This window comes from Anolis carolinensis, chromosome 4 (assembly GCF_035594765.1).
Source record: "Anolis carolinensis isolate JA03-04 chromosome 4, rAnoCar3.1.pri, whole genome shotgun sequence".
NCBI classification, from domain to species: Eukaryota; Metazoa; Chordata; class Lepidosauria; order Squamata; family Dactyloidae; genus Anolis; species Anolis carolinensis.
This window is the reverse complement of record NC_085844.1, coordinates 175,639,675-175,651,650: the sequence shown is the minus strand read 5'-3', so window position 1 is coordinate 175,651,650 and position 11,976 is coordinate 175,639,675. Positions and strand designations below refer to the sequence as shown.

The 11,976-nt window shown below is 41.4% G+C and overlaps 1 protein-coding gene across 4 annotated transcripts in view; it reads right to left on the bottom strand.

Moving 5' to 3' along the window:
• Positions 1 to 626: 626 nt before the first annotated feature.
• The window catches only part of ssbp3 (single stranded DNA binding protein 3), a 218,423-nt gene continuing 207,073 nt past the window's right edge, over positions 627 to 11,976 (bottom strand). For all 4 annotated transcript variants that reach the window (XM_062979611.1, XM_062979612.1, XM_062979613.1 and 1 more), the window contains 6 exons: positions 10,351 to 10,405; positions 8,027 to 8,097; positions 6,200 to 6,278; positions 4,872 to 4,900; positions 4,415 to 4,516; positions 627 to 2,635 (listed from right to left, as the gene is read on the bottom strand). In XM_062979611.1, coding sequence (XP_062835681.1) covers positions 2,606 to 2,635; positions 4,415 to 4,516; positions 4,872 to 4,900; positions 6,200 to 6,278; positions 8,027 to 8,097; positions 10,351 to 10,405 — 366 coding nt within the window. In that variant the 3' untranslated portion in view covers positions 627 to 2,605. The remainder of the gene's footprint in view (positions 2,636 to 4,414; positions 4,517 to 4,871; positions 4,901 to 6,199; positions 6,279 to 8,026; positions 8,098 to 10,350; positions 10,406 to 11,976) is intronic.

The following is an 11,976-nucleotide window of genomic DNA, read 5'->3' as shown; positions in this document are numbered from 1 at the left end:
TCACACCACAAGTCTTTTTAGTCCAAATTTAAGGCCAATCAGAACCCCCCCCCCACCCAACACCCTCCCCCACAAGAAGAACTTATTCTACTCATGCCCCTCATAATTTTTTTTTTTGGTCAGGAGCTTTTGAAAAACTGCAGGTCGCTTCTGGTGTAAGAGAATTGGCTGTCTGCAAGGACATAGCCCAGGGGATACCCGGCTGTTTTACCATCCTGTGGAAGGCTTATCTCATATCCCCGCATGGGAAACTGGAGCTGACAGATGGGAGCTCACCCTGCTCCCTGGATTCGAACCGCCAACCTTTCATCAGCAGTCCTGCCGGTACAAGGGTTTAACCCATTTCACCACCAGGGGTTCTTCCCTCAGAAATTCTCAAGTTATTCGTCTTTGTGTGAAGAAGATGGCTTGCCTGAATTTGTGGACATCTTAAAAAGAATGTGAAACTGGCCCAAATTTTTGGTACAGTGAGAACTTTTGAAACAGGCGATGAGTTTGCAACCATTGCAGAGATTCATAAGAACACTACTAATGACTACCCACGTCAAAGCTTATAGAATCATTAAAGCCATGAGAGGCGAAAGACCAGTTTTATAGCAAATCACCAGTAATGAACAGCAACGGACTGAAATCAAATGTTTATATTTATTACAGCATGGGGAGGAAGAGAGAGAGAGAGAGAGAGGAGGATCTGGATTCATTCTTCAAAAACCATCCTGAACCAATGAAGACAATAATTTAGCTATCACTTTAATACAATGAAACCTGTCAGTTATCCCTTAAAAAAATAGAAAGGGTGCTGCCTTAGTAATAATGGGAGAAATCTTGATTTGGTGGGTTTTCTTTCCCTTTAAATAATATCTTAACTGTGAGACTGACCACTGGCCCCCTCCCTCCCCCCGTCACCTTTCTACAATGAAAGTGTTGTTAAAATGCCCAAGAAAAAGGCAAACTTGTTTTAAAAATGTAATACTAAAAAAACTTTTGTCAAATCACAGGGTTTGTAGGTTTTTTTTTCCAAGTCAAGAGTAAAAACAAGCCAATGTTTCCCAAAAAACCTCAAAAACAAAACAAAACAAAAACATTTTGTTAAGGGGTGCGGAAAAAAGACATCCCTTTAATAAAACATTATCAACAAATATCGTACACAAACTACAATGTATAATAATTACTTTTCTTTTCCCTCGCTTAATTTTAGAACCAGACTACAAGGTAAGAAAAAACACTGAAACAAGATACAATGTTCTCAAGAATCCGCACAAAGGTAGGTAAATCCAGGGGAAGATAATATTTTACATAATATGAAATACATAGATCAGAAGTGAAGGTTTTTTTTCTTTTTATATAAAACAAAGACCAGCTACAAGGGAGTGTAATGTACAGAGATCCCAAGACTTGCGAGTTTCACTATACATGGTATGCTTTTCTGTAGTCACCTCTACCATGAGAAGGTAAGGTTGCTTTTTTTAAAATTTTGTTTTTAATTACAGAGTAGGAGGGGAGGAGGGAGAGAGAGCCTACAGAATAGCAAGTATACATTTTAACAACAATAATTACTTAAAAATATCTCCATCCAGTTCCAGAGCATATACAGTGAAACCCTAATAAGATCACATCATTTCATTGAAACTAACCAAACATAAACATAAACAAAAAACAGAACAGATGTTAAGAAGTTTGCGCTCACAGTTTTTGAGTCCCAGGTCAAGTTTTAACGCCTTTTCTTTTCATTTCTGGTGAACTGATACCTCCCTATCGGTTTTTTAAAAAATTCCCCCAAACCTTAATGTCCCACCCCATCCCACCCCATGGGATTTTCTTGCAGTTTTGAAAAAAGGTCAGTTCATAACACATCTTTGCAATTTCAGAGAGGAAGGGCTAATACAGTGCATGCCACAGTCACAGATATCAAGGTAAGAATTGTATTTCTGGAGGATGTGATCCTACAAGGGGACCGACTGCATTCTACAACTGAGAATGAGGCAGAGAAATTATCTTTTCCACTTGGATCTTCCTGCTGGAGAAAAGCGTTGTGTGCTGCAAAACACCAAACTGAAAGACCAACCAAACCAAAAGAAGAGGGGCAGAGGGAAGGGAAAAGGCCTTCTGAACAAACCCCACCAATTTCTTCTTGTCTTAAAAAAACCTGTCCAGTTTTTATTTTTATTTTTTTAATGGCTACAGAGACAACATGAGATTTCATACCTAGACTAGCTTCCTTGCGTAGCACAGCACAAACATACAACAGGTTTAAAAGAATCATCAAGCAAAGGAGGTTGGAATTGGGTGCTAGAGGCTTTCATTTGTTTCCAAAAAATCAACAACAAAAAAGTGTCATGTACATAGAATAAATCCTTCCGCAGAAGAAGGACCTTGTCTTGTCTTGAAATATTTTAAAGATTTGTCCTTCATTGTTTTATGGAATAAAAAGTTCAGCCTTTTTATTGCATGAAACTAAAAATCAGGGGTGGGTCCCCGGCTCTGTATGTCTCCCTGCCAAACACACCTAGCTTCTCTTCTTGCATAATTTCTTGAGATCCTCCAAATGGCAGCCGACTTTTTCTTTATCCTGGAGAAGAGGATGTGGGGTGAAGGAGGAGGGAAATCAGACACTCATCGTCATGCTGGGAGAGTACTGGGCCGGGAGGGGAGGGAGGAGAGAAACAGAATCACAGTGTAAGAACGAGGCAGGAGGAACAAGACCAAAATGCTAAATGCTGCGGAAGCGGAGGAAATGGGATATGAAGGAGAAGTGGGCTTATGAAAACGATAAAGCAACATAATTGGCTCCAATAAATCAGAGAGCTAGAATATGTTAGAGACTAATTTATCGGGACATAATCATTCCCATTCCGTAACCGCTGTTTGCCAATGACTGGGGTTGGATGACATGTAACAAAGCAGTATGTGGGATAACCTACGCTTTAAATTTCATTTTTTTTGCATGTTATTCTAATGTAAATTCTGTCAGGGAAGAAAATCAAGGTTAACACTTTGCTATAAGAAACACACATTGATCTCAAAGTGTCATTTTGCACAACCAAGCATCATTTTGTACTGTAAATACCACTGGCAGAACTATTTTAACCCATGGGAACGCTGGCTAACCCACTTGTATTATATGGCTGCTATGATACATCTTAAATGAACACCAGTATTAGCCATTTTTAATGTAATGGTATTTTAATTGCTTTTAGGGTATATGCTGTAATGTTTACTCATGTTTTAATTTATTATATCTTATTGGATTGTTTTTGTTTTATTTTCATTTCGGTGCTTAATTCTTTTGTTGCAAGTTTACTGTTGTTATTGTGCATTATCTTGTATTATTTTTATGTGTTTGTACTGATTTGAGGCGTTGAATGTTTGCTTTTTTGTGCGCAAACCGCCCTGAGTCCCTTCAGGAAGAGAGGGCGGTCTAGAAATCAAGTTTATAATAATAATAATAATAATAATAATAATAATAATAATAATAATAATAATAATAATAATAATAATTTATTCAGAATTAAACAAACCCATTTTGAGATTGATCAGGTCCTCTTGAATTGACAAATTAAATTAAAAGAAAACAGATATGCTAGTTTCCTGTCCCTTCATGGTGTTCTTTTCTAACTTTTGATTCTAAAACCATCAAGCACAAACAATATAGATTATGCCAAACAAAAGGGCACCTTTAAGATCTGCTGAGACAACTCTGGGTCTTACAGCAGAGGAGGGCAAAGGGCATCCTATAGGAACCTGAATATCTGTGCCCTCACACCACCTTCTAAGGCAGTGCCTCTCAACTTGTGGGTCCCCAGGTGTTTTGGCCTACAACTCCCAGTCAGTTTATCAGCTGTTAGGATTTCTGGGTGTTGAAGGCCAAAATATCTAGGGACCCATGGGTTGAGAACCACTGTTCTAAGGCAAATATTTATTTAGCAGAAAAAGTCACCTCTGCTAGGCCATGTGGGGCAGAATTTTGCCAATTCCCCCCCCCCCCCCCCAACAAATGTTTCAGGATAGAGGGAGAGCTTTTAAAACATGATCTCTTCTGGGCCTAAAACAGGTCAGTGGAGTCCTAAATCCTGCTTCACCCCCCCCCCCCAATCCAAACAGTCTCTAGATCAGTGGTTCTCAACCTGGGGTCTCCAGATGTTTTTGGCTTTCAACTCTCAGAAATCCTAACAGCTGGTAAACTGGTTGAGAATCACTGCTCTAGATGCAAAGAAAGTAAAAAGATTTAAAAGTTAAATAAGCAAAGCTCTTTTTTACCCACAGTTCTTTCTCCCACCAGCTCTAAAGCACCTATACCCATATCATTATTTGGGCAGATCACCAATTTTTCTCCAGAAAGAGATTAAAAAGAGCCTTCTGAGATTTCGTGATTCAGACCCTGTTAGCAGAAGGAGCTGCTGTAAGAATGACTCACATTGTCATTTTGGAAGGAATGGAGGAAGTTGCCTCCCAGTTCACCATCATCTCGTGGAGTGCCTGGAGGATTGCTAATGCCACTTATGTTGTTTGGAGAATTCTAGGGTTTAAGGAAAAAGAGAAAAAGCAGACCAAAGATAACACACATAAGAAGCAAGAAGCTGCCTTTCCACGATGTACATACTAAACCTCTATACAATGGGGAAAAATCCACAGATACAAATTATTGAACTTTCTGACTGCCTTACAGAACTGACAGCAAAAATGCCCTATTCTGCTGAATTAAGAGCAGAAGACCATACCACGTTTCTTGGTAAAGTCTTGTCACCCTATCTCAACTAGAGTTTCAGTGCTCCTTCTAGTCCCCATCCCTGTCTCCTATAACACTTGATATGTAGTCCTTTCAAACAAATCCAAAGAGCAGGCAAACATAGCTAGCAAAAATGAATACTTACTTTCGGAAGTCCATCTATGTCTCCTGATCCTAGTGTAAGAAAACCCCAAAAGGTAAACAATTAGTGAGGAGAATTAAATTGGCTTGTTCTAAAATTAGAGGGTTGTTTTTTCTCTTTCAACTCCCCTCTCTGTACTGAAGTAATCAGCTCCTGAACTTTCATCCAGAAAGAAGACGCTGCTGCAAGAAGTTGCTACGGCTGGTCCTTCCGGGAAGCAGCTGGTAGTACATTAGTGAGCTGCAGGTCACAGCTGGGCTAATGCAAACCTCTTAACATTTGCCTCCAGAAAGGGACATGCTGGGAAAGCCTCAGCTGCCATTCCTTTGCATGTAGAAGTCCCGGGAGCAAAGCCCGGCTCACCTTCCTGCACGGCACTAGAGTAATGGCCTAATCGAGTTGCTACGGCCTCGACTCCCTCCCGTGAGCTTCGTGACACTGATCAAGATGGAGCACAGCACCTCTACTTCAGCAAGATGTATAAGGCAAGCATAGGAGGTTAATGGGTCTTTCTGCTGCTTTAATTAAAACACACACACCACCAGAGCTAGGATCATGCTGCTTCTTCCCCTTTATCCATCAACAGGAGCCTGGCAAGGCAGCGACTAGGAATCTCTGCTCCCTGGCTACTCTTTTTATGTTGTTAGGGTTTGAAATGGCTAGGTCATCCTGATATTATCGGGGTTATCAACACTATGACCACCACCACTACAAAACAAGACAAAACCCAGAACCATGCAACAGCCAATAAGTAGGGGCCCATAGATTCTGCGACCAGAAAGCATCAGGGCTTCCATTACTATGGAAGTTGGTCATGTGCCATCTTGGGCAGATGTTCAAGTTCTAGAGTCCGTGTTATGCCAATCTCTAAAAAATTTTCACCACAGTGCCAGGTATCTGTGGTTTTACATTTTCCCCAACTCCTGTTACTATACCAGGGCACAAAGTATTATGGGGAAACATTATCTCTGAGCTCTCCTACACTCTCACAACACATCCTAGCTTCCTCTGAGATTCTCCAAAACACCCCCAAACCCTCATTTTGGTTACTTATAAAGCTTCTTAAAACAACTGTTCCAGACACCACATACTCAGTCCTCAGCCAAAAACCCAGAATTGTGCAGTAACATAATGCAGTATTTTCTTCCGGATACCAAAAAAAGCAAATGGCAACAGCTGTTCTTTATTGCTCGTTCTATATACTTAGATCATGCATTGTGGATCTATGTGTTTTTTCATTTTCACAGAATCTGCAAATATCCCCCAAAGCAGAGTTTTCTATTAAAAACAACCATCTCCCAAAAACATCTCAGTATTTTCTGCTTTCTTACCTAATGAGCCATTCATGTGATGGGGCTCCATCCCACCCATGCCTCCCATTGGGCCATCTGAGCCAGGTCCCATTGGGAACTGTGAAAGGACAAATAAGATAATTAGTTAAGATGAAATATAAACATGTGATTGATTATATTCAATGTAGACAGCTCAGGTACTAAAAATAGATCTTGCAGCCTTCAAAAACAAACATTTGTGCTGAGAATCCATCATTGCCTATTGGGTACAATCTCTCAAATCGAAATGGAGCAGACTAGGCTCTCTTCTACAAGCTCTACAGGCAGCTTGAACTCTGAGAAGAAGCTGTCTGGAACTCTTTAGTCTAAAATAAAGGAAACAGCTAAACAGAGCCCAAGTAATTACATGGCATCTGTGCTTCCAATGTTGTTTCAAGGCATATGCCCAGCACTGTGATATACATTCTACATTATTTCATATCCTCCAATGTATTTTTCAGTTGTGCTAGCAGCTGGAACAATTTTGCCACCACCTGTACTTGTGTGTGTGTATCCTTGTGTGTGATACGTTGTTTTCCGGTGATGTTAAGCAGCTGTGTTAGATGCATTTGGGCAATCTTCAGCTTCATGTTAACTTGGAAACTGAAGAAGCTCAGGACTAGAGAGTGAGAGTTCTAAATAGCATGACAAATTCAGGCTTTGAAATGCCATCTGCCAAAACGCTTCAGTTGCCAGTTTCAATTCTTTCAGTGCTCGTGCCATTTATTGTATCCCTACCTTTCTTCCAGGGTTCCTTGAAGGTCTTTCATTAAACATTGGGGAGAAACAGATTTCGCAACATCTATGAAGTCCTGCAATAACAGTCTCCAGCCTAATTCTGGGTCCCAACCTTTCCTTCTAGCAGCAAACTATTTCTTTGGCCACCTCCTGCATAGATTCAGCCCCTTAATCCTATAGAGAAGACAAAGGGCATACCCTCCCTGCCATTAAGAATCCTGAACACACAAATTAAAATCAAGAGTTTTTAAAGCAGAGGCTTTTAAAGCAGAGGCTGGATGGCCATCTGCCATGGGTGCCTTGATTGTGATTTTCTTGCATGACGGGGGTTGTTCTACCCATTATCAAGGTAGTGATGCTTGTTCTAATTGTCACATCAAACCCTTTTATATCTTAATGACAAAGCCAATGTTAGGGTCCAAATTCTTCTGACGAATATGCACAAGGATGTATGATGACCATGTTGGCTGATCCTGTAAAGCAAGCCTGTGGCCCTTTCTCTTGTTCCTGTCACTGCTTTGGCCCATTCTCTGACAAGGACCCCCTAAATGACCCCAGGAGCCCCCTGACCTTGCTGCTACTGCTAACTTCAACAGGAACCTGTTCATCTTGGGTTCCTCAGCAAACCATGAGCATCTGCCTATTTCTCCCCTCTTGTTCTGAGCCTGAGCCACCTTGTTCAAGGGCTCCCCAAATCTCGAAGCTGACTGTGCTGAAGCAAGCATGAAATAACTGCAGAGCTTCCTGAAAAATCTTGCAAGGAATCTCCAGTAGTATCCCTTCTAATTAGCCCCAATTAAAGATGCAAGAAGGACCTAGGTTTAAGCAGTCTCCCCTTTAAATACAACCCTATTATCCAGCAGTGTGTGTGTGACACAATCTTGACCAGAGCCGCATGAACGCTGCTGTTTTAATAAGCGTAAGAAATTAACAAAGTCGCTGAAGAGTTAATCACTTTTTGATGGTTTGTTTTATTTCTGTTTTGTAACAAATGGCTGAAATCAATTAAACTGCTTTACCCTCAACTGATGAAGTTAATTATGATTTGTTATGGTATCTGATATGTAAATTATTAGAAAGCAGACTTACATTCGACCGACTGCCTCCAGGCGGTACGGGATTAATCATTGTGTAGATGTTGTCACTTGAATTTGTCGAATCTGTAGAACAGTGAAACCCACTAAGTCAGGGTGATTAATTCATTTCTTAATTAAAACAAACTCATGCCACTTGAACTCATTCTTTTGTATTTTATCACCTAAAATTCTCTCTAAGTACCACCATTTTCTGGCTAATTTGTATTTAATGAAGATTCACAAAGTTTTTAATCACAGAAATTCAAGTGTGAAAAGGATTCTGCCACTAGCTCAGGATTCGGCAGCTTTCTTATCAGGAGAGATCTGGGGAGATAGTATTCTGCCATGTGTCACTTGACAACTCAAAATTAGCCAATGCAAATTAGCTTACTATAGTATTTAGCTTTTGTGTGTGTGTGTGCGCGTGCGCAACAAAAATATTCCATGCATGACATCTCGCCATTTGATTTTGTAAGAAGGAAGCTAGCTCCTCTCCTCTAGTGGGTTTAAATCAAGCAGCAGAATACAAACCTTCAGTGAAATTAGAAGCAGGCCTCAGCAACAGATTTTTTTTAAAAAAAATGGGAAGACCTGCATTAACATATGGACTGTTTTATTATGACCTAGTCTGAAATGTAGGTCAGAGTTCTCATAAAAATGCAGGAGCGGGAAGGCAGTAGTAATATCACATCGTAGCTCCACCCCTGCAGCTGTGGTATGCCACCATTACATGCAGCATGGCTAACTCCCCAGAGCTTGCCCCCTCCCCAAACCCTTTCTTCTTACCACTGACACATACAATGTGTAGTAAATCACCCCTGCAGGCCTGTCAGGAAAATTCACCAGCCACAACACACACTCTCTTTCTCTTCCTCCTCCCCTTTACTACCAGGAAAAGAGGAGGAGGTGGAGGAGGGAATTTACGTAGCCTCCTGAGGAGGGATGTGCATGTGTGTGTGTAGAGGAAGTGCGTTCACTTCAGTGAGCACAAATTTGCAAATTCAGAAACCACCCTGTGTATATTTACGTTACAGATCTAGCAGAGTGGCAGCAACACTTCCCATGACAAAAAGAAAGAGCCTTCGGCTAATAGGTTATCCAATAGAAGCAAAAAGTAGAAGAGTCTGGAGCAGGCTGAGGGGAAGGTTTAAGGGGGTACTCTTGAAAGAAGAAGTTGTGTCTTGATTTCTTTTCGCAATAGAGCAAGATTTAAATCTCTGAAACTATGGTTGTCCCCTTATCGATTAACATAAAAACCTACTAATTTATATTTGCAACCAAGAACCGAATTCTTGGGTTCTGTTCTTATACACATTCCAATCATGTGTCAGAAAAGACCTTCCATAGATATATAAACCTCCCTTGCTTAGTTTCCAATATACCTCACAACCTCTGAGGATGCCTGCCACAGAAGTGGGCGAAATGTCAGGAGAGAATGCTTCTGGAACATGGCCGTACAGCCCGGAAAACTCACAGCAACTCAGTGATTCTGGCCATGAAAGCCTTCAACAACACATTTTCTATCTTCCCTGTGATACTGATTCTATGGGAACTTGCAAAGGTTTCTCTTTTTGCCCAGACAGCAATGAGAATTTAAGCCAAATTTATTGCTGATGTTGCTGCTGATTACTCTGGAGATATCCTTATCTAATCTAAATTTTAGTATTGTTGTTTATATTTGATGTATTTTATTTTTACTATATTGAATTGAATATGCAAGATCCAAATGCAATTATTTTAGGTAGAAAGTTTATATTGTTGTACTGTTATACTGTATTTATTGTGCATGCAAATGGTCTATGGTCTACGCACTACTCTGACTTTAACGTAAAAGGTGTTTCTTTTTTAAAAAGGCACAGCCAACCCAAGGAGTGAAATTTCACAAGGATTGTTGATCAAAGTAAACAGAATATCTTTCACAGGGTTTACAAGGAGGGTCAAGGCTGAAATGCGATGCAAATATGAAAGCTGATGCCTCCGACTAATCTGGAAAGGCTGGCGGCATGGGCGAATCCCGCCCTAACCCCATTTTTCACACTCTTGCAGGGAGACTCCCCCCTCTTTTAAGCGCCAAGAGAATGCAATCCATCAGCACAGAGCTGGGAGGGAAGGGAAGGAGGCAAAAGCAAGCCAAAAACGACATCTCTTTCAAAAGAGTCAGTTTGATTATTGATTGTGTGCAGCTGTTTGAAAGGGCTCCAGCAGCATGCAAAACATTACCCTGCCATTTGAAATCAAATCCAACAACAAAAGAAGTGAGTGCACCCCTATCTCCGGGCTCTTTATTTATTTATTTGTAATGGGGAAAAATGTAGGGCTGGCCTGTCCCCCGCTTACCTGCAGGGCTAGGCATGATGGGTGTTCCAGGAGGACCTCCGCCGCCAGGGGGCCCCTGTTGACAAGATTAAATACACATCAGGAACCGGTGTGATAACATAACCTGCAATAGGTCAGCCAAATCCTGCTGCTGTCAGCAACAATGTCTCACCTTGGTATTCAGCCAAGCATTAATCTCCTGCTAAAACCTTCAATGCACTCTTGTAGCCAAAGTGCAATTTCTTTGTTTAAAGCCTCAGGAAAAATGAAGGTTTTTACGGAGAGACAGCGAGGGCGTCTCTCTGCCAGGGATGTAACAGGGCATTTCTTCAATACCCTTTGCATGGGCTGAAGATGCAAAGAGGTCAACTTGGAATGCTTTGCCATATTGCTTAGGTGGATTAATGCAATGATTTTATTCCAGCCCAGTTAAGTGCCCACAGGAACCACTGATTACCAACACTACATGAAAAAAGTAACTACAGCATGCTATGTGCACAAATATGTGCTTTCATGTTGTTTGTTGATTTATGGCGAACCTATGAATTTCATAGGATTTTCTTAGACCAGGAATACACAGAGGTAGTTTTTCTTCCTCCAAAACATAGTTTGCAGCACTTGGTATTTATGGCGTACTAGTTTGGGTACTGAGGAACCCTAGTGGCGAAGTGCGTTAAAGCACTGAGCTGGAGATCGAAAGATCCCAGGTTCAAACCCCGGGAGCAGCGTGAGCGGCTGCTGTTAGCTCCAGCTCCTGCCAACCCAGCAGTTTGAAAACATCCCAATGTGAGTAGATCAATAGGTATCGCTCCGGCGGGAAGGTAACGGCGCTCCATGCAGTCATGCCGGCCACATGACCTTGGAGATGTCTATGGACAACGTCGGCTCTTCGGCTTAGAAATGGAGATGAGCACCAACCCCCAGAGTCGGTCACGACTGGAGTTAACGTCAGGGGAAACCTTTACCTTTACCTACAGTTTGGGTACTTGGCATTGCCCAGGTTATTTGAAGAAGTCAATTTTTTAATTGTACAAAATGCATAAGGTTGTGGGTAAACTACAACTGACAGCATGCCAGGTTAACCCTGAGAAACTCCATCAATACTTAAAGTTTGTTATGCTGGGCAAGTTAGCTCTAGATGCATCATTGGTGGGGCTCAGTGTGCTCTCTGGTTGTAGTGTGAACTACAACTCCTACTATGGTGACTCAGTCCCCTCAAACCCCTCCAGTAGATTGAGTTAGTTATGGGGGTTCTGTGTGCCAAGTTTGGTCCAGGTTCATCATCGGTTGAGATCACCGTTTGGTTGTGGATAAACTACAACTCCCAAAATTCAAGATCAATCCCTCTCAAACCCCTCCAGGAATCAAATTTGGGTGTTTCAGGTATGCATGCCAAGTTTGGTCCGGATCCATTGGCTTTTGGGTTTACAATGTTCTCTGGCTGTAGGTGAACTACAACTCCCCCAAATCAAGATGATTTTCCCCCAAAAACCTCCAGTATTTTTTGATGCTCATGGGAGTTCTGTGTGCCAAGTTTGGTCCAATTCCCCTTTTTGGTGGGGTTCACCTTGCTCTTTGATTGCAGGTGAACTATAAATTCCAGAACCTTCAACTCCCCACAAAACCCACCAGTATTCCAATTTGGGC